A 26,947-nucleotide genomic window follows, 5' to 3' on the forward strand; every position below is an offset into this window, starting at 1 on the left:
ATAACTTTAGTTATAACAAATAGATTTTAAATCTTAGTTATAACTTTAGTTATAACAAATAGATTTTAAAAAAATATCAACATGTTTGTGTTAAATTTTTAAAATTTGCCAAACTAAAACCATGTGAACATGTGTCAAAAACAATTGAAGAAAATATAGGCAATAATCAAAGTCCTTCAACTTTTAACACCTACTGATTCGAAAATCATACATTTTTTTTAAGAATAAAAGCATGCCAATAATTATACATTATTAAAAACATTCAAAAAAGAAGATGATGGTTTCTAATGATTGCAGTTCTACAAATATATATATATATAACATAAAAAAAAACATAAAGACAAAAACAAACAAATAATTGAAACAAAGACATTAGAGTCTATGTTTAGTATAGGAGAAACTCATAAGAAACTACTAATTGCAATTGAAACTTTACTAACAGTAGTATGTCCTTGAGCATTATCCACATCCGTTTAAGTGATAAGACAGATAAATTTTATGGAATCATATATCATCTCTACGGCGCCTATTGATATTTGTGTATAAATTGAGCATAGTATTTGTTTTGTGCAATGTCGATTGGTGAAGTAGTGAGAAATATAAATTTTAACAAAGAAAATTTAATTAGTTTCGACAAAGATGTCTTCTTATTGGCCAAAATTGTTGTAACCACCAGCCGGAAGCCTTGCATGACCTTCAAAAAGACCTCCAGTTTACTATTTGTAAACAACTTTTCCATTCTCAACGACATTGGTTTCCGTTAGTAATACAAAGGATCCATTTGAGTTTTTAGCAATAGACCTACGTAATAGAATGAGAAAGACGCATGGCAAGAAGTTGATAAAACAAATAAGAGAAAGAGACGCACAATCTACAAGATTAGTGTTCCACATTGAACATTATAGTTACAAAAAGGAAAACCTTGATACATACAAACTCTAAATGATAATTTTCTTCCAAGGGCTCTACCTCCAAAACAACCCCGCAAGCGTGTTGTCCCCTGCCGTAGGGAGGTTTGTTGCTCCCTCTAACCTCCCCGCAATTGTCACAGGTATCAATTAGGCTCCACACAATAACATGAGTTTCTTAAGGATTCAATGTTTATCCCAAGATCCGTGCAGCTCGGGCAGGAAGCAGAGAGGCCACCGCGTCGTCGTCGTGGCCGTCGTGGTGTCGGGGACAGCGAGAGCAAGAGAGCGAGAGAGGGCGTGGAAGAATCTCGACGTCGCGGATCGCGCACGCTGCGCACCGACCCAGTCGCCATGGCATCCCCCTGCGCACGCGCACCGAGAACCGCGGCCCTCGTTGCCCTCGTGGGGGCTCCCGAAAGCCTGCACACGTCGACACAGCCTTCGGCAGAAGCTCCAGGGAATCGGGTCAACCAAATCCCAATTGTGAGAGAGAATCATGCCCACAGATGTGAGACGTGGTCGCAACTTTGAGTTTCTCGAAGGGGCTGTGGTGGTTGCTCTCATACACGCCGTCTTCACGTTCCGGCTCGTTGCTTCGCGAACGAGCCTGGACCATCTCCTTGGCTTCCCCAGTGTCACACCCAGTTTCTAGATCCCGACGCTGCGGTCTGGATGATGGACAATGCTCGCTCGTGACGTTGCCGCTTCCGTGCTTGTCACTGGGTTGCTGCGGCACTAGCTCGTTGGAATCTGGGAAGGGTTTCAAGGTTGTAGATACCGGATGGTGCCGGAGTGTTGAATCCGGGGTGGTGGTTTGGAGTCTGCGCCGATTCAGAGCGTTGAATTATCGTTGGTTTCGCGCCCCAGATGCTCTTTCGCAGTGGGTTTTGTTGTTCCACTCCCACTGTTGGAGTTTGAATTCGGGACGTTTCTGCTCTTGCCTTGTTTGTAATCAAGAGAAGGTGTTTGGGTGGGAGATCTTTGAGGGCGGAGTCGTGTCATCGGAGCTGGATTTTCGAGCCCGTGGCAACCGCAGCAGCAGTCCTCGTGCTGCTCAGTGTCGGTAATTGGATTTCGTCTGCGGGGATTATACGAACGGAAGGTACATTCTTCTTTGTAGAATGGATTGGTTTCTGGCGGTTGGTGAGTGGTTAGGAAATGGAAATGGGGGTGAAATTATCTCCTTGGTTTATCCTCTTGTTCTTTTTTGCACCTCTTTCGTCTTCTTTTCTTTTAGAATTTCTTTTGCCATCGTTATTGAGCTTCGGTGAGGAGCTTAAAAATAGGAACTGTTCTGAAAACCCGCGTTCAAGCATATCACTGGGCTGTTGCATATAATGTTCGCTGAAGAAGTCAACATTTTCTGTTTTCGGATTTAGAGCCCAAAATGATGGAAATTCTTATTTTCAAAGGAAAAAAATTCCTGTCTTCGAGTTTCTCCATCTCATGCCCGCAGTTGTGAACCAGTTGATGAGAGACATTGTATTGGTAATTACGAGATTTCCTATCTCTACCTTCCTATTCCTTTTTGTCAATTGGCGGCTGAATGTACAATGAGGTAGCTTGCTGAAGGAAAACCAAACCTTGCCCTTCACGCCTGACGACCTGAGTTTCTTTCGTTTATAACGTCAACAGTGTTTAAATTGTTCAAAATCTTCAAGTAGACTGAGTAACGGATCAGCACCAAGCTTCAGAATGTTGCCCAACTCTGCCAAACACTTTAAATTACAGTCTATCCTCTCTGATATCAATCGAACAGTCCATATCGTCACTAACCACATGCTATTCGATGTCACTTATGTGCAGATAATCAGTTTGGTGGAACCGGGTGCAATATTTCTACACAAGTCAGGAAAGTCAGCAAGATGAATTCTGATCATGGGTCATCACCATGTTGGAAAAACAGCAGCATTCCGACCAATAGTGAGAATTGCCCCCAAAGACGGCAAGTGTCGGTGTTCTATTTCGTCACCACTGTGATAGGCATGATAGTCTTGGCCCTCTTCACTCTACTCTTCCTCTTCTGCTTGTTCCTCAAGTGGCGCCGTGTTAGCCTCCGTCACAGCTCTCGTCCTTCAAGCAATCAAAGAGCCTCGGAAACCACGGTCACATTCTACTCTGCGACTGAGCCCCATCCCAACGACGAAAACTCGGGGACGAGCGCTGCGGATTCCAACAATACTTCCACGAAGACGATTGCCGATGGTGCAGCTCCGTTCACGTGTGTCATCATGGCGGGGGAGAGTCAGCCCACCTTTATAGCCAAACCGATCCCTTCCTCTACTCTAGTCGCGGGCACAGCCAACGGCAGCCAAGAGACAGACATGAATAGCTCAAGACAAGCTGATGTGAAGCCCAGATAGCATTGGCTTTGGAGGCTGTTACCAATTTGTACCATAGTCGTTTAATCAGTAGAAGTCAAACTCAAGTTGTAAATTAGTCGCGATGAATCCATATTCATTACATGTCGGCGGACAATCTGTCACAGAGCAAGATAGCTATGTGCTCTCAGATGTGTGGTTTCGAGATGATCATGTTGTAACTGGTATTCAGTCTTGTTTATTTCTATTTGGGTCACCATAGTTACTCAAGTCCTGCTATTTTGAGTTTGGTACGCATAGCAGCTTCCAAAGCCTTGACAAGGTTTATGAAGTCTCTGGATGAAGGTGAGGTGTCTTTGCAGAAAGACTTCCTGGAGCTGTCTCTCGTGAACCCTTGTGGTTGATGATGTGAATCTCGTGGCGCAGGACAGGCTTGATTCTAGAGAAGTTTCGCTTGGGAAATCGTGTTCACATCTCAGGGTTTTAGTCATAGAATCTGTGAATGGAGAGCAGCCCTGTTCTCATCGTAATAGGAAATTTGTCATGTCCCTTGGCCAGCTCTGTCTGCAGCTTCGTAATCTCTGCTATCTCGTATCCTCTTTTTCTTCCCCTTCATATCCCAACCGGCTTCTCGCTTTTCTTCCTCCGTCCAGCAGAGGTTTGCTGGACAGGGTACTGGATTGCTCTGTAATTCTGCGTTCTTGCTGCAAAATTTGAGCTCTTGTTTCGAAGTTCGAATGTTATTGCTCCACGAAATGTTGTATTAATAGCCAAATTATGCTCCTAATTTGAAGGTGGCTTCCCAGTTGGGTTTACTAACTGACTTATGAACCTTCACTTGATCATTCACCGTCAGTTTGATTCTTGGATATCTTTATGTTCATTTTTCGTTCTCTTTTTTACTTCTTTTTCGGTCAAATCGCGTAAATTTGACGCTTCGACACATTCAATTCTTAAGCACCTGAGTTTGGGGGAGCATCCAGGCATATGAATAGGTCTCCTCAAGGCCTACGTGACGTCTGCTCTAACAACTTGTCTAGAGCCTATCGCCCTGCATTGCAATGACGGACTAGTTACAAATCTGCAACCTAGGCAAGAGGCTTACGAAGCTCAAGGCACTGGCGAAAGACATTTCGGGCAGCAATTGGGCCTACGAAGTTGTCAAAGGGATTTCATCGCGGTGCAGATGATTCAATCTTCGAGTGCTTCGAAAAGTGATGTAGACTTGAACCTTCTGCTTGCTTCTCAAAGATGTACAACTCGATTCCGGGTGTCCAGGCTTGGGTTTCTCCAGTGGCAATGTTTGAGGTATCAACAGATGCTCTCGAGAGAATATCTATTCAAATCACAAACAGAGAAACCATCTTTCAATCTATACCAGGCAGTTTGCAGCACAATGGCAAGAGTGGTATGAATTGAAACAGAGTGATGGGCAAGCTGTGATGAACTTTTATGCCCTGGCATGGTGATTCCTCGATCTCAACCTGTGCAAAGATTTCGAATTATCGAGCTGCACAGGTGGAAGTTTGATCATCACAATGTGGGTCTTCTCGTCACGGATTATTAGTGGTTCTATGATTGATTCAAACGAGAATGATTGCAGCGTAGACCTCCATAAGATTTTACCGGGAGTAGTTTGTTACTGAAGATTTTAGCCTTTTGAGATGCGTTATCTGTAGTTCAACTGCAGTAATAATGCAACAACCTTAATCTACGCCGAAAGTAAGCACCAACAGACAACATGGACGATTGGAACGATAATCCGGGGCCAGGTGCTTATTGTGTGAAAGACAGGTTTTCAAGCCCTCAAGCTCCGCACTACTCCATCGCCGCGAAATTCAAGGTTCGCGGAAATGAAGATGTGCCTGGGCCTGGCAATTATGATCCCAGAGCTCATTCGTGTGTACCACATTATTCCATTGCTAGAAGACTTAAAGGAAAGTTGGGCGAGGACGTCCCTGGTCCAGGGGCATACACTGGCAAAGTAGAGTCTGTCAAAGTTTCTCCTCCGAGGTTTACAATTGCAGGAAAATTTAGGGGTGATCATGGCAACAAAAATCCAGGTCCAGGAACTTATAATTTGAAGGGAACCCTTTCTGGCCCAGCCTATTCACTTCGAGTTAGAGAACCAGTGGAGCTATTGAACAAAAATCCTGGACCGGGCACTTATAGCCCTGATGTCCACAATTGTATACCTGCATTTAGCATGGCAAAACGACTTGATGGTGCAAGATCAGATATGGGACCTGGTCCAGGCGCATACAATCCGGATGTGCAGAAATGTATCCCTGCCTTCAGTTTGGCAAAGAGAATTGACTTAAGTCTTTTGAACAACAACCCTGGACCAGGTGCATACGATGTAAACAAACAAGAGCGTGGCCCTCAGTATAGTTTAGCAAAAAGATACCGAGATGGAGCATTGTACGTCGGCCCTGGACCTGGTGAATATGATCCAAAAAACCACTCCTGCGTACCCAAGTATTCCATAGCTGGAAGGCTAGGGCGACCTCTTGCTCCGGATAATCCTGGTCCAGGAACATATCATCCCAGTTACAGGCCTGGAAGCCCTTCCTACAGCCTTGCTGCAAGATTCGGGGCCCATCCTCTGGACAAAAATCCAGGGCCAGGAGCTTACGATCCCAGAGTTCGTACATGCGTACCACATTATACCATGGCTGGAAGAGGTGCTAATTTAGTAGTTGACAAGGTTCCAGGGCCTGGGACTTATAGTCCTACGGTTCACAACTGTATTCCCGCATTCAGTTTAGCTAAACGACTTGATGTAACGAAACCAGATGTAGGCCCTGGTCCTGGAGCATATAGTCCCGACGTTCACAATTGTATTCCTGCGTTCAGCATAGCTAAAAGGTTTGATGCTCACATTGCCGAAAATGGGCCGGGACCTGGTGCTTACGATGTAGAAAGAGGAAACGACCAACCTTCATACTCAATGGCCGTGAGATTAAGAGGTGGTAATCAGGAGGATGGGCCTGGACCAGGAGCATACAGTCCAGTGGATCATTCGTGTGTACCGAAGTACTCCATGGCTAGAAAGTTGAAATATTTTGGTCGTGAAAATATGCCTGGTCCTGGAGCATATAGCCCAATGGACCATTCATGTGTACCGAAGCATTCTATAGCTGGGCGGTTTCAGGATGGCACGGCCGACAAGAATCCAGGTCCTGGAGCTTACGATCCCAGACTTCATACATGCGTACCTCATTGGAGCATCGCCGGAAGAGGAGCCAACTTGGTAGCCGATAAAAACCCTGGTCCTGGAGCATATGACCCAGTTGTACACAACTGCATTCCGGCATTCTCCTTAGCTAAGCGCCTCGATTTATCGAAACTAGACATGGGTCCTGGTCCTGGAGCATACAGTCCCGACGTTCATAACTGCATCCCAGCATTCAGCATGGCTAAACGATTCGACGCTTCCAAAGGGGAAGACGTCCCGGGTCCTGGCGCATACGACCCAGCGGTTCACTCATGCCAGCCGCATTATTCCATGGCTGCGCACTTGAAAGGCGGAGCAGCATTCGTCGGACCAGGTCCAGGCGAATACGACCCACAGGCTCATTCGTGTGTGCCGCACTACTCCATCGCGGGAAGGCTTGGCAAACCGCTCGCGGTAAACAACCCTGGACCTGGAGCATACAGTCCCAGCGTCCACTCATGCGTGCCACATTACAGCATGGCATCGAGGAACGACGTTACGCAGGAGAATAAGAACCCAGGTCCGGGAGCTTACAATCCAGTGAAGAAATCCGGATCTCCGAAGTACAGTCTTGCAGGGAGAGGAGCAAACTTGATGAGCGACAAGAATCCTGGTCCGGGGGCTTATGATCCTGTGGTGCACAACTGCATTCCTGCCTTCAGCTTGGCGAAACGATTTGTGGCAGGGAAAGGAGACGGTGGGCCAGGCCCCGCGCATTACAGCATTCCGAGGAAGATCCCCGGCCCCGCTTTCACCATTCAAGCTCGGCGACTCCGAAACCGGCCCAAGCAAGCTCCTCGCGGTAAGGAAGGCGATTGTAGCTAGAAAACTAGATAGATAGAAAGATAGATAGACAGACAGACAGACAGATTGTCCTTTTTGGACATATTTCCTTTATAGATGCCCTATTTGGGTTCCATTCTGGCTTTTGTTTGTTGGTCTCTCAGAGGCATCATGCGATGATGCGTTTGTTAAATTACCAGAGGTGTGTTTATTTCATTTCATTTTATTTTGTTTGTAAACTAAATTATATCCTGACTGAGTTGGAGTATGATCTGATTTTCACAATCCCCTTCACTGTCAGTTGTGTGTTATAATTTTGTTGACATGATTAAGGGAGAATTTTTGTTTTGCAAAAGTGGGGGTCAAACACAGTTTTCTTGTTGAGTTTGCTTTGTTTATATATAAATGTTCCTACTCCATTTTTTCGTTCTTTTAAAACTTCTGTAATTTTCAATTCTTTTTTTACGAATAGGAAATAAATGTAGGATTTGGTTTTTGTAGATGTTTGCAGTTTGAGCAATGAATATGTTTTTGAATATTTTTTGAGAATGCTTGCAGTGTAGATAATTTACATTTTGGAAAATCTATGCAACTGGATTGAATAGAAAATTAGTAGAATTTGAGCTGATGTGTTGTAACTGTTTGTTCTTTGATTTAGTTGTAATTGTATGTTAAAAATCAATGACCTGTTTGTTTTTTTTTAATGCTTTTTTCTTTTTTTTTCTAGGATCAACATTAAAACTAAAGTTCTTTTCTCATCTATATATGCATGTAAGATTTAAATTCTATACAGAACTATAAGCAAAAAAATAAACTGATAAAACAACTTGTAGCATTGGAAACAGTATATATATATATATATATATATATGTCAATAAATGAGTTTAAATTTTTTAAATATCAAACTAGTATTTATATATTATTTGCATAGACAAGATTTATACTTTTGGTCATTTGATTATAAATACATTGAATATCTTATATTAAAGTTTAAATGTTTCATATTACAAATATAGTAAAAGGATAGGTAGTACCTTGTGATTTTTGATATCTACTTGATTTCAAAAAATAACAATCTTGTACAAATAAGTTTATATTATGATCATAAAACATACAATTCTAGAATATGATTTAAATTGTAGTAAATAAGACATCATAAATAAAATATAAAATTTAAACATATATATAATATTATATAGCTACTCTCTACTTTTGATCTACTTTTGATATATCTAGTATCTTAATCTTATTCTTTTATCAACTAAAATGTTAATTGTTTCGTTTACAAGAAGTGTTTTTTTGAACAAGAATATTAACTAGAATATACATGGGGCCTATATTTGATTTAATGAGATTTGACTAATTAAAACTACCTTTTTCTAATGCATTACTAGCAAAAAGTCGTGTTATAATACACAAAAATTGCTTATCATAATTCAAATAAGTTTATTTTTATTTTTATTTTTATTTTATTTTGAATAAATATCCTCTACATTCTATTTAAACTCAAGTCTGTAATTTTCTCAAGTAAACACTTATTATAAATAATAGAAATTGATACTCTAGCTCATAAAGGTTGAAAATAAAGGAGTGAATATATTAGAAAAAGGTTGAAATATAAAACAATCACTTATAAAGTAGAGCAATTATATGATAATTGAGAAAATACAAGTTGGGATACAAAAGATCATTACTATGTCAATGAAAAAGAAACTAAAAAAAAACACATGATTCATACAATTCAATTAAGGTATTGCTAATGCCACCACAACTTGTAGTGGTAGTGGTAGTAGCTAAAATCGTGGTGACATTGCCAATACTTTTTTATTATAGATGATAATTTTTTTTTCATATATTACAAATTAAATAAAATAATAAATTAATCCAGTAAATATTTTTAGTATTAAATTAAAATATTTTTTTGTTAACACTAGCCACAGTTATAAACGGCATAGAAATAAAAGGTTTGCTTCGCCCATGTGGAGGAGGTCACAGTGTGAACAGAACTATTCATTCGATATATTTTGTTTCTAATTATTTAGATTAGTCCCTCGACCATGCGTGGAGAACGCGGTGCCTCCACCCCCCGTTCACACAGCGAAATCACTGAAACCACGTTCACACCGCGAAGTTCCCTTCACAACTGGAAGACGCCAGCCCTAACTTAACAGCCAGTTCGAGCTTCACCGCGCGCTCTGCAATCTCTCGCTCATCGGTTTATTCCCGATTGAGGGATGTGTGTCGGTGATCGAGGTTTCGGATTCTTGAATTGTTCGCTCTATTGTTTATAGAATCCCGGCTTGCGTACATCATTCGAGCGAGACCTCAATCCTCTCTGTATTGCTTGGAAGTAGAGGTGTTCGTGTGTGTCTGGGTTTTGAGAGTCTGCCGTCAATTGGAAGAAGAAGAGATCGGAGAGGAGGGGAAGGTGTGCGAGAGCAGAGAATGAAACAATCGGGAATGTAAGGAGAAGCGTAGACCGAAGGTGAAGCGGAACTTGCGCGGGAGGAGAGGTGGTCGTAAGCAGGGCGAGATGAGTATCGTGCCTAAGGACACTATCCACGTCATTGCCCAGAGCATCGGCATCGCGAATTTGCATGACGATGTCGCCAAGGAACTCGCTCCTGATGTCGAGTACCGGATGCGCGAAATTATGCAGGTGCTGTGGCGTGTGTTGTGCTTCCATGAGTTGAGTGAGGGGTTTTGGTGTTGGCTATGCTTTGGAGCCTAGAAAACTGCTCGGGGGTTTAAACGTGGTGTTTTTAGTTGGAATGCAACCTCTTTTTCTACTGTATTTCCGGTACAATATTCACGTGCACGAATCTTGGTGCTTGGTCATGAGCTTGAAAAATTCTGTCCGAAAACCCTAACGCTTCGCGCTAGTTTGTAGTGCTTTTTTCGAAACAAGAGTAATTTAGATATTGATTGTGGATGAACAATACGTCACGAATATTTATTGAGTATTTTTCAATTTTTGAGTGATTATTTTTTCAGTGGTTGCCATCGGCAGATGTTCTGTCAGTTCCGAGTTTTTGAGGTGCTTCGATGGCTTGGTAGTTGATTGTATTCGTCGATGCGATTGCAGGAGGCAGTAAAATGCATGCGGCATTCTAAGAGGTCCATACTCACTACCGACGATGTCAACAGTGCCCTGAGTCTTCGCAACGTTGAGGTAATTTTCTAGTGGAAATTGTTTGAAATTACTGACATCCTATTTCTTTGCATTTTCTGAGATTGTTCTTGAGAGAAGTATAGAATCATGGTCTTATTCGAAGCTTATCCAGATTGTTGGTGCCTGCCTGTGTGCAAGTATACTAAATTCTCAGTAGTTTTTTCATTCCAGAAAAGGCCTAATGCGTTAGATAAATATTTTTCAGACTTGTGTGTTTGTTGCTGGTGCAGCCGTTGTATGGGTTTGCCTCCGGGGACCCTTTGAGGTTCCGTAGAGCCCTCGGCCATTCTGATTTGTTTTATGTCGAAGATCGGGATCTCGAATTTAAAGAGGTAAATTAGTGATTGTATGCCATTGATGTTTGTAGTCTACTTCTATGCGGTTTCCTGAGTCAGAGCGAGATATCGAGGATAATTGGTCATCCTCATTATTTGCAATTAGCTATGTAACTTCACAGTTTACACCTTTTAGTTCTCAGACTTCTTGAAGAGATTAATATTATTATTTGAACGCTCTCAAAGTGTCGGAATACCTCGAGATGCCAATGTATGAGCACTGTTTCTGGTTTTCATTTCTTTTGGTGTATTCAAAATTAATTTGAAACAAAAAATAAACTTTAATGTTTCTAAAGATAAAGCTATAATTTCAAAATATCTGCGTTCTTGTTATACAGGTTGTCGAAGCTCCCTTGCCCAAAGCTCCGTTAGATGCCTCTGTTGTTGCTCATTGGCTTGCGGTCGAGGGAGTCCAGCCAGCTATACCAGAGAATGCACCTATTGAAGGTATTAGCTAGACTTTTATCTTATTTTGTGAATGATAGTTTCCTGTTGATACTCATTATATGAACATAGGAGCCGCCACCAATTAAACAAGTGTTTGCATTTATTTATTTGACGAAGCACTTGTTTTACTCTGGTCCAGTTCTAGCACCGCCCACTGAGACCAAAAAAGAAGGTCCTCGGAAGGATGATGAAAGCGCAATTGACGTGAAACCACCCGTCAAGCATGTCCTTTCTAAAGAACTTCAGGTGCGTTACGTGATCCACATGCTTATTGTAAATCTCGAGTATTCAATTTCTATCTTGTTCTTCCAACTTACTGAGCTTTTTTTCTTTTTTTTTTAATATGTACTGCAGCTTTATTTTGAAAAGATGACCGAGCTAGTGGTAACTGGGGCTGATACACAACTTCTACGGGATGCTCTTGTCAGTTTGGCCACTGACTCGGGCCTTCATCCTCTTGTTCCCTATTTTACCCAATTTGTAGCTGATGAGGTACAAATTCTTTCAAAATGCTCTGCCTGCCAATCCTGAGCAGATCATTTATGTTGCCGCAATTTTCACAAACAACTGAACTTCATCAATGGGCCTGCACATAAGTTTTTGCATTTATTAAGACTGGTGTCTTTCGTGTCTGTATGCTCTCGTGATGCTGTACATCTTGTTTGTACTAAAAGTTGCTTAAACGAACAAGAAAACCATTTAATCATACTGAGCTTTACTTTTCCATTGATTGCATGTGTTTTGCAGGTTACACGGAGTCTTGATGATTTCCCATTACTATTCTCACTGATGAGGCTTGTGCAAAGCTTGTTATTGAATCCTCATATACACATCGAGCCTTATGTAAGTTTGCTTTATTGTCTAGTCTTTAGTCAAGTCTTTATTGCAGTTCTTTGTGGTACTTTTGAGGGCCAGTGAAGTATCTGATGCCAGGTTTTTGAGAGTGCCCCAAATGTTAAAATCTGTCACGGTTGTGCTTATTGCAGTTGCATCAGATGATGCCATCTGTGATAACTTGCTTGGTTGCAAAGCGCCTGGGTGGCAAGGGCATTGTAAATCATTGGGAACTCAGAGATTTTACAGCTAGTCTTGTGGCATTCATCTGCAAAAGGTAAGTTAACTTTGCTGTATGTCTTCTTCGCATGGAGCAGACAAGTTAAGCATGCTGTTGTGCATTTTTCTGCTGCGTCACTTTGGTTGACATTTTGCTTTGGTCCAGCTTTTCCTTCTGTAACTTAGTTCAGTTATATCTGATTTTGACGAATGCTTGTACTCCAGGTTTGGTCATGTGTACCACAATCTGCAAGGACGTGTTACGCGAACACTGCTGCACGCATTTTTGGACCCCAAGAAAGCATTGACCCAACACTATGGTGCCATTCGAGGGCTAGCTGCTCTTGGATCACGTGTAGTATGTACCTTTACTTATGGAGTTCATCTGATTAAGTCAGCATGTGAAACTTTGTTTCTGAAGCATATGATTTCATTCTTCTTTGACATGCTTATTTTTAGAATTTCACCAGTAGATCTTTTCCTTGGCTAAATTTGTAGTTCTTTGGTTTTCATTTGTAAAAAAGTGCATACTGTATGCAGGTACGCCTGGTAGTGTTGCCGAATCTTGAGCTCTACCTTCGTTTGCTAGCTCCAGAGCTAAGTCCAGAGACCCAGCAGAACGAAATGAAACGTTACGAGGCTTGGCGTGTCTATGGGGCTCTACAGGTTCGTTCTTGTTTCTTTTATTTGGTTTACGTTAAGTGAGTGGTCTATCCTGGACGTGCTTGCGTGTTGCATTTAGTAATTGATCATTGTGAGTTGTTGCTTATTATTTGCAGACGGCATCGGGAGCATGCATGTACGAGAAGTTGAAGGCGCAATCCTTCTTGTTGCCATCTTCATCTCGGGTTGCCTTGAAGTCCACAGCAAGGGTGGCTACAACTAACGGTAAGCTCAGATCTTCAATCCCTAAAATGAAAAAGGTCTATTATGGAGGCCATCTTAAGACGTGGCTAAGCATTTCTGATCAAAACGCTCTTTAGCTTCTTAAATTCTTGATAAGTTGTGACTCATTCTTGGTTTCATTGGCCTGCAGCGAAGCATCAGGAAACTGCGATGGATATTTCACCAAGAAAAAGGATAGGTGCGGCGGACTTGGAGCAGCCTCCTCAGAAAAGACCTCACTTAGACACCGACAATTCGATAGCAACCGAGGGAAGAAATTTAGATGGAGCCGAGAGCACTGTCCAATTAGAGCCGAGGGAGGGAGGCAAAGCACCAAGGATTGGAGAGGAGAATGTGTTGGAGGACAGTGTTAGAAAACCTAGTAAAAAGGGAGGAAAATCTATAACTTTGTCAGAAGCATGGAAGGAAGATGGGGACGTAGGGCCATTGTTGGCTTCTCTAGTTGATCTGTTTGGAGAGGGGATGCTTCCCTTCATACCTTCAAAAGAATTGTCGTCATTTATTTGAATCTTTTCGTAAAATGGTTTTTGCTACCGAGTGTTGTTCATAATTTTGAGTGCTCAATCTAAAAATTTGGATATAGGGTTGACCAGTCAGATTTCTTACACCATGAGCTCGCTGCTGTATAACAGTTGTATTGCTAGACAAGTTTCGGGGATAAGTCCCGAGAATGAATGGAGCGTCTCTCCCTGTGAAAAGAAAAATAGGTTTAATGAGAAAAAAAACGCATATTTAATTGAATAACTTGATTTTTTAACTGAGTATTTTGGCAAGCACTGAAACGAATCCCGTCATTAGAAACATGTATCTCATAAAAGCGGGCAGCACCCATGAGGACGTATCTATTACATTCTTCAGGCTGGGACCTAGGACGGCGATTGAATCAACGAATGAATTCGATGTTGCTCGGAAGGATGAAGGAATAAGTGGAATCGAGGCTCATCATCTATCCCGTCGCCGAGGCATGATCAAACGACTACAAAGTGGTGTGTGGCTTCACAGACCAATCTTTTGGCAAGAAGTTGTTGCTTTTTCAAGAGCACCCAACATTCCATAGCCACTCAGAGCTACCGGAGATTCGTTATCGTGATTGTGTTAGGCATCGCAATGGTGATGGCGTCTACGCTGCGCTGCTTGTCCTCCTCATCGTTGACACTTTGTACCAGCAATTCAACGCCTCAGCCTCTTTCCTCGCAGTGGGGTTTTAGCAGTAGCTATTCATGGAGAGCGGCGCAATCTAGGGGCTTAGGATTGACGAGTTTGGAGCATAGTGATTGTAGCGCACTGGTGAAGCAAAAAGATAGTCGAGTTTTCTGTAGCCAAGCCACATCCGAGGCTTTCAACCAAGGGGACGAAGGCAGCGGTAGCCCCGCAGGACTGGCGAACCTTGAACAATTTATTGAGCTCAATGTGGGCTTCTGGAGGGGCACCTTCACTGTAAGGCCCACAGTTTAAATTGCCGTCTGCTTAGTTTTTTTGTTATGGTATTAGCATTTGTGTCGTTGAGACACGGGCACAATGTCAATGTAATATTCGTTTTGAATTCTTGCGTTTGATTGTGCGAAGGTGGTGTCTCTGTCTAGGATTCTATGTGACTAGTGTGAGGTGGTCTTTTTGCAGCAATATGATGTCATGGGCAATGCCTTACAATGCATTCCCACTAGGCTCTCTGCGACCTCGTATGGGAAAGGCGAAAATATTAGCCTCCTTCAAACGTAAGTTCTCTTCAAATTCCCTTTTTCGCTTTCTTATGTGTTTACGTTAAAAAGGTGAAATCCCAGCAACCCACCTTTAATTTTTTAACATTTATGAATTGGAATGTTTAATTCCTCTTTTTCTTTCTTCTTCTTCTTCCCGGGGAGAGAAGATTCCGCCGCCATGGACTTTTGAGAAGTAATTCCGACCGTTCTCAGTAAGGACAAGCTCATCCTGGCAGGTTACACATAAAAGAAGCAGTTTCGAAGACTAGAGCAGAAGATGACGACGACGAACCGGTTTGGCAGGAATTCAAACTAGTGGATATCAATCTCTTTACTATGGAGCAGCGACAGCATGTAAGGTTCATGCACCGTCCAAATAGCCAGTTACCAATCCTGTATTAGTAACATCTTGTTTAAGTATAGCTTGATTAGTGGATTCGAAATCATTAGCTCGCAGTAGGATCGTGCCTAGCTAACTTGGTATGTTCTTCAAGTACCCATTGCTCAGCTCTCAACACTGTTTGTCCACGGTTGGGTATCTAACATGAGTCATAAGTGAGCTACCTCGTATGCTTATAAGGATCTGTTTACAAGGATCTGCGTGAAACTCGTTTCAGATATTCCACCTGAGAGAGCATAGGCGAATGAATATAAGATGTATTTGACTAAAAACTTACATCCCATCCTTGGTTGTGGCAGATTGGTTTTTTCCCCAGTGAAAATGCCTACACTGTGTCACATCAGACATCGGAGATGCTCGAGCAGGTTTTGAGAATTGGAGTACTTGGAGAAGATGATGACGGTGAGGAGTTTCCAAAGTAAGCCATTTCTGAAAACCAGGTATGACAAACCTTTTGTTAGATAATTTAATGATAAAAAAACTAATAGGTCTATGTTATGTAGATCACAATTGATAATTAGCCATTGTGTATTTGAAGTCGAATGTTGTAGTAGATTATTTCTGCTTGACGAATGTTGTTTTCTGTTGTTGACTGGTTCGTGAACATTCCCAATGTGCAGAGGCGTGAAGCTCCCATCTCGACGCCCAGCGCTTGTGTGTGAAAGCTGTCTGTACTCGAAGGACGCCCAGAAGCGGGTGAGAGCGTTCCATGTCCTCGACCCTCGCGGCCTGCTTGATGTGATTGGTATCTTTCACGAGAGCAGAGACGGCAGCTCCTTTGCAGAATCACAGAGGAACCTTCCTGACGAAGCTGGTTCCCGAATCGAATCATTGCTCGGCAAGTGGTCAGGGAAACTTGTGACACGGCGAACTGGCATTTATGGCTCTACTCTGGCGCAATACAATGTCCAAGTTTCCTACGAAAGAAACGAGGAGGCCAAGATGAAACTAGTACTCACTCTCACCTGCTTTCGCCAGATCGAAGCGTGTCTATCTTCCACATTTCCAATCAATCCACAACTTTTGCTTTACAGTAAACTTCACAAATATTTTCTATGAATAAGGAACACAATCCTATACAGAGTTGATTGGTTCTTTTACACGCCCGCTCTTAAAGAACAGAGTCATTTCTGGGTTGTCGCTACTAGCACCTTGAATGAGTACAAGTTCCAGTGTAATGAATCTAGAAACGTGTTTTTGTAGGAGATCACGACTGACAGGGGACAAGGAACGCGGATTGCTATGAACGGGGCATCCTTAGGCAACATCATGAGGTTTGAAGGAGGTTTACTCACAACCATGCTTCCAGGAGGATTGGCCTTAACCTGCCCGGGTAGCGTGGGTCAAAGTGTAGGTCGAATGCAGGCATTCTACTTCGAGTTCTCTTGGATCGAGTTTCCAGGCCAGAGGCGACGCCTCGTGCGAACCTATGATACAGAGGGTCTGGTGGTGTCCACAAGCCTTGCCACTGAGTCGAAGCTCTCCTAATTGCCAACACCTGCATTGGCCAGATGGGGCTCAGCTAATCCTGAGTATGCAGGTGAGAGCTATCTAGCAACGGGTCATCCTTCGAGATTGAAGCTTATTCATTCTAATGTGATGTGAGGTACCCGATGCCAGGAATTCATGGAGCCCCGTGGCTTGTGTCGATGATCGTATGAAGCTCATCAAGCAGTAGTTTCATCAAGGAGGAGCTTGTGTCTTTAAATACAGATATACACTCTCTCGCTCTTTGTACTGGGTTGACGTGATTAGCTTTCATATCTGAGTAAAGTCAAGGTGAATGTAAAGCTCAAAACGATTGTGAATTGGAAAGACGTGGATTATATATTGGAATTCACTTAAGGGTTTAGAGGCCTGGTAAATTAGTATTTCTTGACTTGAATGATACGGATGACTAAAGAAATTGTTGAAATGCAGATTTTAGGACTGACCGCGAATAAGTACATTTATCTATGCAAACTTATGATAAGTTTCTATATATTTAAATTAAATAAAACACCTGTTTGTTTTAGGATTTAATTGTGTGAAAGAGCCGTTGTTTCAGATATTTCTTCTCTGATTCATTCACTGTTTCGTCCGCAAATTTGGAAGAACTTTTTGTATTGTTCTTTGTGTATCAATCATTTTCATGGTGCAATTCCCATTTTGTACATTGAAGATGTAAGTGGTTTTATTACTTGTGCGGAGTACGAAGTGTCCAAATGATACATTCATGATGGATAGTGTGCCAATTACGCATCTGTTACAATTGTCAACAATTGAGTTTTTCGATGGCCTTGAATGTGTATCATCTTGCTAAGTTAGATAAGATTCATTATTCTATTTGAGCATATTTAAAAATTGAAGTGTACGTTATCTAATGCAAGAAGCAATCTAGAAAGCAATTTTCCTTGATCAAATATGTGAGAAAATGCAAAGAGTGCTTCGGATAATAATAGCCTGACTGTATCATTACACTGTCAGTGGTATTTGAAACAATATAATCGAAAATGAATCCGATATGTCCAACAGAGGAGAGAGTGGAAAGCCCTTGACATTGAAAATTTTATGCAATCATCACAAGAAAATGCCATTCATGTCCCAACATGCATCATCAGGTCATTCAATATGTTTTACACGGAAGCTCCCCTGTAGGAGAAAAGTTATATTTTACTACTTTTCCACTTCAGCTGCTGCAGCGTCAGGTCCCCATAAAAAGTTTCAGTAGCTTTGGGGATGTAATCTGAGTGTAATCTGGAGCTCCGTCTGCAGTCAGAAATAACGCTCTTAACTGAGAAACGAATTGCAACCTACACATACCACGGATCTAAAAACCTCAGGACTCGTCATGCACAGAAAATCAAGAAGGTAATAGAGAAAGTGGGCTATGCAAACAAACTATTACAAAAAGCGAAAATGAGCTGCAATATTCTTGATACCTAACGCTGCATTTGCTGTTTGTAGTTCATTTGAGACTTTCCTCGGGGTTCAGTGGACCTCATCAAATCAAGCATTCATCAATACACCAACTCGTAGAAAAGGTTTGCCAATGCCTGCATCAGCTCTACACAGGCTTTTGCCGGGTGTCTACAATAGCCACCAAGCTGGGACTTCATTCTTAATCAACTTCGTCCGTGCTCTCATCATAGCCATTGTTGTCCTCATCGTTCTCATTAAACTCCTCTTCCTCCTCATCTTCTTCGTCGTATTCCATAGATCGATTAGCTGGAGGGCGAACGAGTGTCTTCCCCGTTCTTGGTTCAACAGCTTTGACATGCCAAGCTGACATTGATATCTCATCCCTGTCACTACCCCCTTCATCCACTTCTTCCACCTCTGAATCAGGAGCTGGTTGAGCAGACCTTCCCAATACACTATCCAACAATAAGCTTGAATCTTCAATGACTGGTCTAGCTACGACTTGTGGGCCAAATCTGGAAAAGGATAACTCAGGGCGGAAATTTTTACATAGCTCAGCCCCAGGCAGCTCTTGTATCAAACGACATACTTCTGGATGGGACAGTCCAAACATCTCTGTTCCACTTACAGTGACCTGAAAAGCCCCGAAGGACATGTTAGCTCGTTCTAAATAATCGTCACGCCTCATCAAGGCCAAGCAAAATGTCCGGAATCGCTAGGACTCGGAAGCTCGGACAATTACAGTATGCTAGAAATCAATGTACTCTTACACAAACCGTACTTGGAAAACCGCAACGAAGAGCTAAACTCCAAACAAAACTATCGAGCAGGAGACACAAGAGTCAACAAGAATTAGAACCTTCTCACGTTCAATGCCCCGCACTCTGTTAACTTGAGCACAAATGACAACCCATGAACCTGAAGCAGAATCCCTTTCTATCAGCAAACCAGGATCGTCTTCTGGATATACACGAAATATAGGCCCAGGACCCCCAGTGTCAATTATAGTGCAAGTATATGTTGTCCGTCCATTCGGATCAATCATACTGGCGTGATCTCGGAGAGTGGTGAAACCAATTGGAAAGATATGGCGTTCATTGTGGAACCCTGGCCTATCTGGCTCAATTCTTCCCTGTTGAACAAAGGCTCAGAATGATCAGCTACAAGGAATAAGAGTGCCTAGGTTTAGCTAAAGGGATTTTGAACGGCGGCACAATCTCACTAACTTGGTACGCACAAGCCCATGTCCGAATCAAATGCGATACTGTAATAACATAAAAAAATAATGATGTAACATAGTCAACATTGTTTACGGCTATCATAAGAAGCAGTTATAGTCAGCCAAGTGGCTAAAACGACAAGAGAAACAAAGTTCGTATCCAAACTTGGAACAAGTTTAGCCACTTACAAGATTTGCAAGCCTGAGACTATCAGTCAAAACCAGTGGTAAAATAGGTCTGCTGGCTGAATCCCGGGTAACCTCCACAGCACGAGCATATTTGAAACGCTTTATCTCCCTTGGATCCTTTGCCTCTTTTACTTCAGAAGTCGGCTTTGTCCTCCGAGGCGGTTGCTGCACAGGAGAATTCAAAACATAAGATACTGCATTTATGACTCATTGAAATGAAACGCTATGACAGATGCAGCAATTACCTCGGTGAAAATTCGTACCTTGAGTTTACGTAAGTAACGCCGGCAGTTGTTCACAATAAACTTCACCCTCTTTATACATGCCTTGGATGTTGGTTTGGCCAGTGTCGCTGGTCCATCTTCTCCGTCCCTCAAAACTGTCAACAAAGAGATTGCCACATACACATGGAATTTAGGTCCCTCTCTAACTGATGGAAAAGTTGGAGAACAGTAAAAATACAGCACGGAGAACAAAACAATCGATAATAAACAAAAGGAGTTAAACTGGAATATTACGAACATAACCTGGATCGTCAATGTTAGAGGCAAGGGCTGCTTTACAAACAATTTGACAACTGAAATGAGTCCAACGCACAGAAGTAAAAGCTAAATGATAAACAGTTGATTTCGTAACCACTATGCAGTCGAAGCTCAAGACAAGAGTGAATAAGATGTAAAGTAGAATATGACTTTTACCGATATCATCAGGGAATCCCAAGCTTTCATCAGCAAAAATCTCATCCCAAGACCCATATCCATATTCTAGCACTCCCTGCAAAGTGCCAAAGATACTCAGGCCCGGAACACGAATTTCAAATGCAAGGAACTTCAACAAGAATGACGTCGTATATAAGCAAAATGGCCAGGAAAATAGCTTCGAAAACATGGCAGGCTTTCATCTGCTACCTTGATAAGAGCATTGTCATGGTAACCAGCCTCCCACCAAGATGGCATATCATAGCCATGATGTAAGGAAAGGCCTAAAGTATCCCAATCTTCATCTTGAAGAGTCTCAGACACCTGCCGCATAGTATCAATGAGCTCCAGTCGGTCTTTCAGCCTCACCTGTAAAAGCAGTGGTGCGCGAATCTTAGAACCATACTAATTGTTCAATGGCGGTAGCAAGCAGATTGAAATCCTGCGCTTGGCTCTGAGATAATTCTAGTATCTTTAAATTCAGAAAATTGCACTATCTTTCACAGTAGCTGATAGCGGACACCCACCGCGCTTTTCTCGTTGAGGATAGACGGTCCAATTGTATCCTGAGGCACACTAGGGCTAAACGACGATTGCTCAAGAATACTAAATTCTGGAGTCTTAGCAGCAAGCCTATTTGATGCAGCATTCCTCTTCCTCTGCCAAATGAAGAAGACAATATTAAGGAAAACCGCTTAGCATATTATAAGAGGATCACGGATATTGTTGATACAGAAACAGCTTGTAAGAGCTAGTGACTTAAGATGCAAGCAAAGGTGCAAGATGATGACAAAAATAATTGGTGGATGACAAGTAAGGCCTGACCACCACTTCAACACAGAAAAAGAACGGTGTGTGCGCCTTACCTTGCCATTGGACCTTTCCATCCCATCTTCTTGCATATCTTCAGGACCATCCACAAGCTGCTTCATCTCCCTGAAGATACCGCGATAACAAGTTTCCAGACTACTGTCATCTCTCTTCTTCAAAGAAGCATTAGTCGATCTCTCTGTCAACAATTGCCACCTAACAGCACCTCTCCCTGGTGCCTGTCAAATACATATTACAAAAATTTGCTTAATATTCGAGCAATAATGCACCACTACCATAATACGCTAGACTCTTCCGTGATACGACTCATTCTCAAAACTTTGGCTGTTCAACGCTTGTAACATCAAGTATATCGTGCACAGACGATCATCTAAAAAACTTTGAAGACCATAATCACAAGAGAAATATTCACATGCCCTATTTCAACCCGTACGGAAGTTAATACCAGTGGGAGGCCCCATCGCATCAGTTGTCGAAAGAATTCCATCTTATCCCTTTTACTCCATTTTAGTGATCGTGGCACGTGTGGGGCTTCAGAGGCCTTAGGCCCCTTGTTTGCCTGAAGGAGCATGACATAAACAATGTTTAAGTAGAAAATGGAAAGTGGAAGGACATAGAAAGATGCACACCATAGAAGGAAAACATATAAGTTAAATATACAGGGAAAACAATATTAATGCAAAGCCCGACAACATTGTATTACTGGGGACATTGAGAATGTCAATTCAGAAGTGAAACGTGAGATATTTAAGTAGGAAGCATGTACCTGTTGGCCAACTCGGATAATATGATCCACTAGACGCTTGAGTCGACGTGTCAAAGTGTTCGCATCTGGCCAATCTGGTTTATCTCTGCACAAATAGGCCAAGTCAATCCAGGACTTTAACTAAATACCAAAACGACTACAACCATCCTATTTGAACATCAACAAGGTTAAGGATGCGGAGTTCATAAAAGAAAGCTATGTGAAAAAGAATCCGATCTGAGGAAGTTTTTTAAGAGCCAATTCATTGACTTCACATGAAAACGAGTAGTAAACATAACACATTAGAGGGATGGATGTTGACTACCAAACCTGCTTGACAATTGTGGATCTACATCTCCATCCCTGTCGTCAAGATCCTGAGACAAATAGCAACAGGCATGGCTCTTAGCGCTCTTCTCGAATTACTGTCGCTTATACTTCCATCAATACATCACGGTAGAGATACTCCATCACCACCCAGAAAACTAATTTGCACCATACCTACCCAATAACCATGAGTGAAACACAAAAAGTTGCCTAATTATTATGATGGAACGTAAATATCGCATGCGTAAGCTAAGATATTACACACTTCCTTTCCGACCAAACTAGCATAAACCGAAAGTTCTTAAGCAGTAGTGTGAACAGAAAAAGTGGTACCCTGAACCCAAAGAAATACATAATAGGATTGAGAAAAATTCAGAAAAGAAAGCTTTCCTCAAGGAGAAAGAAAATGAAAAAAGTTCTCCAGAACATTGGATGTACTAACAAGGCGTAATTAGGTGCAATTTGAGCAATGAAGCCCCGGGTTCAAGGCAATCGGAGTCTCGGCTAAACACAACATGAATAGTACGTGCATCAGGCTTGAGAGCCTGGTATCAACTCTCTCTGCTGGGTAAAACAGTGACGACTTACAGGTGCATTGAACACTTTTGTGAAAGTCTCTGAAAACTGTTCATCTTTACGCAAAGACTCATAATTCCCGAAACCATGCTTGTAAACACCAGCCAGCAAAGCCAAGTCCGCTTCTCTTCCCCATCCATCATGAGGGACGCTGGCATCTCTCAGATTATCAATAGCTCTATACGCAGCCTCTCGAGTTTCCTTATTTGCGCAAATCCTGACGACATCCGCGAGGTTATCCAGGAGCTTCAATCGCTTCAGCCAGACTGAACCATTCCTCGCTACCTTGTCGAACTCACCGACTCTTGCGGAAACTTCTGGGCCTGCTACAGAGCCATTGCAAAAGTCTATGAGAACAAGTCACAATGGAGGAGTAACAGCAAGCGCCTTACTCCAGAAAAATCCTCAGTTCATGCACGTGGTTATAAATAACTGCCAACTGGAGCAGATTTACTTTAGACAAACTAAAAAACCTCCATGATCGCACTAGACATGTGGTACCTGAGATGATGGAGGCAGGTCCTAAAGCACCACTTGAAAAATAGGATAGACTATTGTAAGTGTTGAACACAAATTTGCAAAGTGTGTCTTACTCACTACTGAAGCCAAAATGACAAGGGTGAGTGATTAAAACCAACACAGATTGTTAAAAGAAATTATGTTAAAGAAAAAGAAAACAAAAATTACATGTATATTATGCCTGATTCCACAAAGGTATAGATATGATCAAAAGTCAAGAAAACATCTCGTCTCAGAAGCATTAAATCCATGTACACTTACCCATTTCTATTCCATGGTCCATGGCCTCCTGCAATCGTTTCACTGCATACTCCCTTTCTTTGGCCTCTGCATAAGTTCCACAACCTTTGACAAACTCCCAGCATGAATCCGCTATATCGCCAAGACCATGACGAGAAAACTTCAGTAGAGTTCGCATTATGCTCCTAACTTTCTCAGATCTGCCTAAACCAAACATCAGCAATCCTCGCCGCAGCGCCTCCCGTTCATTAGCTCGCCATCCTACACGTCTTCGTAATGGCATCTTGCCATTCACCAGCTGCAATGGACCATCATCGTTTTCTGAATGAAAACAACATAAACAGCGTAAGATTAGTTCACAGGTACTTCGGGAGAACGAGGGAGAGGAGGAAATAGAAGAAAGAAAGAAAGAAGAAACCACGCCTGAATTGACAGTACCATTGTTGTTTTTGTAAGATCTGCGGCCTCTACGTGACCCATTCTTCTTATAACCCGAAGCTCTTCGAGTATTTTCAGTTTCTGCTGGTGCTTGAGGGAGGATTGGTATTTCTTGCTGATTAGTATGACAAATCATCACGAAGCATCAGTTTCTGGTTTCAACTCAATTACCCAAGATAATCATATGACTCTACTCTTCCTGCGTTTCAAATGACCGGACTAAGAGTCTGAATTCAATTCAAGAACAATCAAGGGCAACCATATAGGTCTTAGAGGACAGTTTTTCGTGAAACATTAAGCGATTTGAACACTATTTCTAGTCTCAAATATCAACAGGGTTTTCAAGCTAGACATGGTAGTACACATTAAAAATTTATGATGAGGACAAAAAACAGACCTCTTTCCATTGCCGCTGTAATTGCAAAATCTGTCTGCAGTAAGTTTGACAATCGTTCCGATAAGATGCAGCAAGTTCTTTGATCATCGTTTTTCTCCGATCACCAGCTGCACCACCAACACCAGCATCCGAACAAAATCAGTAAAAAAAAATAGTGGAAAATAGGCTTCAAAAATGCGGAATTAGTTCACCAATGACCTAAAATCAGGTTAAACATCTGGAAGAATGATGTCTATAACAGCCACATGTAGCCCAAATTGTTTTGATCTGTAAAACCTCACCTTTTGGTTGCTGCACCTCCATAACGGGATGATGTTCAGGAGGTGGAGTAAACTCATTTTTGGCAGGGCCCTCGTTATTCACAAATTTCCGTTTCAATAAGCCCTTCGCACGATGTTCCTGATTCGGAGCTCTTGCGGGGGGCGCCACGGTCGCAACAGTTACCTCGCGCGCATTTCCATCCACTTCTGATTCCGTGGCGGAATCGTCCACTGTTCCACACACATGGCCTCATCACAACTCCACCTCTAATAACTTAAAAGAGACGAAAAAATCAAGACACAGTTGCACTTGGCATACGAGAAACATGGAGCGCTAAAACCAGGCTGCATTACCTCTCAACACTAGGTTGGGTCTCGGAGGTTTGGCCACCTTCATCTTCCGCTTCTTCAGTACACCCGAGCGTGGGAGATCATTCGCTGATGCTGAGGGTGGGTCATCCATCGGCAGGGGCGGTTCATAGATTGGCATTGGATACGGATCATTACTACCGACCTCCACCATCTTTGGATTCTTCTTCTTCAAAACTCCGTGGCCAGGCGCAACGACAGGAACGAACGTCTCTTCAGCTGGCCCCACCTCTTCCACCCTCTTCTTCTTCTTCAGCACCCCACACTTCCGTTGCACGGGATACGCAGCCCTGTCCTCCATGGCGAAAACCCCCCCCCCCCGCCCTGAAAACCCTAAAACTTCGTCCGGCTTCTCTTCCACAATCCCACCATCTCTAGCACAAGCTCCGCGAGCCAACGCCCATCCTCCAACTCAACAAACCTATACAGGACCCCACAAACCAAAAAACCAAAAACCCTCTCGCAACTGATTCAACAATTCACAAAACCAAACAAAAACATCCCACACTGTCCGTTCACGCCCTCCCAAGCACAAACAACAAATTCAACGACCAACCCTCATCCAACCCATCCCAACCAAATTCAGACACCAACATGCAAACTCCCGCTCTCAGGATCGAGGTGATCGGCATTGAACCCAAAAAGGAAACCGCCCCCGAAGAGCTTCAACCTAGCTTCTACAGCTCCATGATTCGACGAGCAATGAGACTCGTGTCCAAAGACCTACGCTCGAACCACAAAAACGAAAATCGAAAAACGAAAACCACAAAAACCACAAAAATAAGAAAAAAAATCGTATAAATAAAAATAAATATGGACTAGGCTGAGATGGGTGGCTTGAAATAGCAGCTCCGGCAGCAGCGTGAGATGTTTCCCAGCCCGCGTGCGAGCAACGCCATCAGGGTTGGTGTGAGCAGTGCGACGGAGTCCATTGGAGCTGCGATTCCCTGCCGATTTTCATTCCCTCAGCGACGACCACCACAACCACGTCAACACACAAACAAACAAACAAACAAAAACAAAAACAAATAAACCATTGTCCCAACGGCCGCTCATCCACCACCACAAAGGCAACGAGGCAGCAACGATTCATCCGGGGTTCTGAAAAGAAGCGTTGCGCCATCACGTCGATTCCCACGCCATCAGTGAGAGCTTCGATGCTTGAAAAACTACCGCAATTCCATCAAAACCTCTCATGCAACTCCCATGAGACGCCTCAAACTTCATGGAATTTGGGTTTCGTAGCTCTCTCTCTCACTTTGCAAATTCTTCCAGACGTGGATACGTTCATTGTTCGATTGCTTGCTTGCTTACCATCTTGCTTGTTAGATTGATTGAACGGTTGGAAGGATTTTTTTTTTTTTTTTTTTTTTGGTGTTGAGCCTTGAGTTCGTGATTTGTTGAATGTTCTCATGTTTTATTTTCTGTTTTGGCTTGTGAGCAATGTTCATATCCGATTCAAATTCACGATTTGATTTTTGCTTGGGTTGTTTTGCTAGTTTCTGTTGTTGTTGACATTGTTGATAACTTGTGTAATTAGATCACGTGTTTTTGTATTACCTTTAGAACATATATACGTGAATAAATGTTAAAGTTTTAAAAATAAGTTATGGATTTTTTCTGCGTGAAAATACGAATTTGACTATTTGTAAGTCTAAAATATTTTTGCTCTAATTTTAAATTTTAATTCTTGTCTAAATAAAATGTTATTAAACATAAGAATAAAAATGTAGGAGTGTTAGGTTATAAAATTTATTGTAAATGATTCTAAAAACATAGAGATAAATTATATTTATTAAATGCATAATATACCACTCACAACACTTTTAAGGAGTATTATTATAGTAAAAGAGAAAAAACATAAAATAATAATAATAGTAAAATAATATAAAAAATAAAAAAAATCTATCAAATTTATTTTAAAAATAAGCTTATTAATAATCAAGTTTAAAATTTAATATTATATTGTCACGTTTTTATTATACTAAAATAT

General features: G+C 42.1%; 4 protein-coding genes across 8 annotated transcripts; 3 read left to right on the forward strand and 1 right to left on the reverse strand.

Moving 5' to 3' along the window:
* The first annotated feature begins 1,486 nt into the window (after positions 1 to 1,486).
* LOC112278517 (uncharacterized) lies at positions 1,487 to 3,488 on the forward strand. Of its 2 annotated transcripts, none has more exons than XM_073531831.2 (2): positions 1,487 to 2,399; positions 2,718 to 3,488. In XM_073531831.2, the coding sequence occupies exon 2, from the start codon at positions 2,777 to 2,779 to the stop codon at positions 3,272 to 3,274; it is 498 nt and encodes a 165-aa protein (XP_073387932.2). In that variant the 5' UTR covers positions 1,487 to 2,399; positions 2,718 to 2,776; the 3' UTR covers positions 3,275 to 3,488. The 2 variants fall into 2 exon arrangements, with proteins under 2 accessions (XP_073387932.2, XP_024367884.3); XM_024512116.3 differs by having other exon boundaries at positions 1,487 to 2,013.
* A 5,926-nt stretch (positions 3,489 to 9,414) lies between these two features.
* LOC112278461 (transcription initiation factor TFIID subunit 6) lies at positions 9,415 to 13,653 on the forward strand. The gene is made up of 12 exons (XM_024512005.3): positions 9,415 to 9,891; positions 10,318 to 10,404; positions 10,635 to 10,736; positions 11,078 to 11,186; positions 11,326 to 11,432; positions 11,541 to 11,678; positions 11,934 to 12,029; positions 12,173 to 12,297; positions 12,465 to 12,597; positions 12,780 to 12,905; positions 13,019 to 13,127; positions 13,276 to 13,653. The coding sequence occupies exons 1-12, from the start codon at positions 9,766 to 9,768 to the stop codon at positions 13,650 to 13,652; spliced, it is 1,635 nt and encodes a 544-aa protein (XP_024367773.1). The 5' UTR covers positions 9,415 to 9,765; the 3' UTR covers position 13,653.
* Positions 13,654 to 14,162: 509 nt separating this feature from the next.
* LOC112278463 (uncharacterized) lies at positions 14,163 to 17,262 on the forward strand. The gene is made up of 6 exons (XM_024512006.3): positions 14,163 to 14,582; positions 14,766 to 14,860; positions 15,082 to 15,199; positions 15,545 to 15,663; positions 15,866 to 16,196; positions 16,449 to 17,262. The coding sequence occupies exons 1-6, from the start codon at positions 14,253 to 14,255 to the stop codon at positions 16,731 to 16,733; spliced, it is 1,278 nt and encodes a 425-aa protein (XP_024367774.1). The 5' UTR covers positions 14,163 to 14,252; the 3' UTR covers positions 16,734 to 17,262.
* Positions 17,263 to 17,879: 617 nt separating this feature from the next.
* Positions 17,880 to 25,755, reverse strand: LOC112278460 (uncharacterized). 4 transcript variants are annotated; one of them, XM_024512002.3, is made up of 18 exons: positions 24,940 to 25,755; positions 24,607 to 24,816; positions 24,326 to 24,432; positions 23,929 to 24,043; positions 23,512 to 23,811; positions 22,744 to 23,057; positions 22,159 to 22,205; positions 21,850 to 21,934; positions 21,529 to 21,642; positions 21,119 to 21,301; positions 20,780 to 20,911; positions 20,463 to 20,621; positions 20,253 to 20,328; positions 19,818 to 19,933; positions 19,555 to 19,719; positions 19,006 to 19,278; positions 18,167 to 18,780; positions 17,880 to 17,993 (listed from the first exon to the last, which is right to left on the reverse strand). In XM_024512002.3, the coding sequence occupies exons 1-17, from the start codon at positions 25,253 to 25,255 to the stop codon at positions 18,346 to 18,348; spliced, it is 3,147 nt and encodes a 1,048-aa protein (XP_024367770.1). In that variant the 5' UTR covers positions 25,256 to 25,755; the 3' UTR covers positions 17,880 to 17,993; positions 18,167 to 18,345. The 4 variants fall into 4 exon arrangements, with proteins under 4 accessions (XP_024367770.1, XP_090103791.1, XP_024367772.1 ...); XM_090247665.1 differs by having other exon boundaries at positions 17,880 to 18,037; XM_024512004.3 differs by having other exon boundaries at positions 22,744 to 23,054; positions 24,940 to 25,589.
* Between the last annotated feature and the right edge of the window lie 1,192 nt (positions 25,756 to 26,947).

This window comes from Physcomitrium patens, chromosome 25 (assembly GCF_059467195.1).
Source record: "Physcomitrium patens ecotype Gransden chromosome 25, ASM5946719v1, whole genome shotgun sequence".
NCBI lineage: Eukaryota > Viridiplantae > Streptophyta > Bryopsida > Funariales > Funariaceae > Physcomitrium > Physcomitrium patens.

Excerpts from the sequence above, each read along its gene's own strand:
- LOC112278460 (XM_024512002.3), bottom strand. The coding sequence starts at position 25,255 with ATGGAGGACAGGGCTGCGTATCCCGTGCAACGGAAGTGTGGGGTGCTG. Across the intron at positions 21,935-22,158 it reads GATCCACAATTGTCAAGCAG|AGATAAACCAGATTGGCCAG; the intron begins GTTTGGTAGTCA and ends CTATTTGTGCAG. Across the intron at positions 19,934-20,252 it reads GGGATTCCCTGATGATATCG|TTTTGAGGGACGGAGAAGAT; the intron begins GTAAAAGTCATA and ends CTTTGTTGACAG.
- LOC112278517 (XM_073531831.2), top strand. The coding sequence starts at position 2,777 with ATGAATTCTGATCATGGGTCATCACCATGTTGGAAAAACAGCAGCATT.
- LOC112278463 (XM_024512006.3), top strand. The coding sequence starts at position 14,253 with ATGGTGATGGCGTCTACGCTGCGCTGCTTGTCCTCCTCATCGTTGACA. Across the intron at positions 14,861-15,081 it reads AATATTAGCCTCCTTCAAAC|GTTACACATAAAAGAAGCAG; the intron begins GTAAGTTCTCTT and ends TCATCCTGGCAG. Across the intron at positions 15,200-15,544 it reads CTATGGAGCAGCGACAGCAT|ATTGGTTTTTTCCCCAGTGA; the intron begins GTAAGGTTCATG and ends TGGTTGTGGCAG.
- LOC112278461 (XM_024512005.3), top strand. The coding sequence starts at position 9,766 with ATGAGTATCGTGCCTAAGGACACTATCCACGTCATTGCCCAGAGCATC. Across the intron at positions 12,598-12,779 it reads CTGCTCTTGGATCACGTGTA|GTACGCCTGGTAGTGTTGCC; the intron begins GTATGTACCTTT and ends TACTGTATGCAG. Across the intron at positions 13,128-13,275 it reads AAGGGTGGCTACAACTAACG|CGAAGCATCAGGAAACTGCG; the intron begins GTAAGCTCAGAT and ends ATTGGCCTGCAG.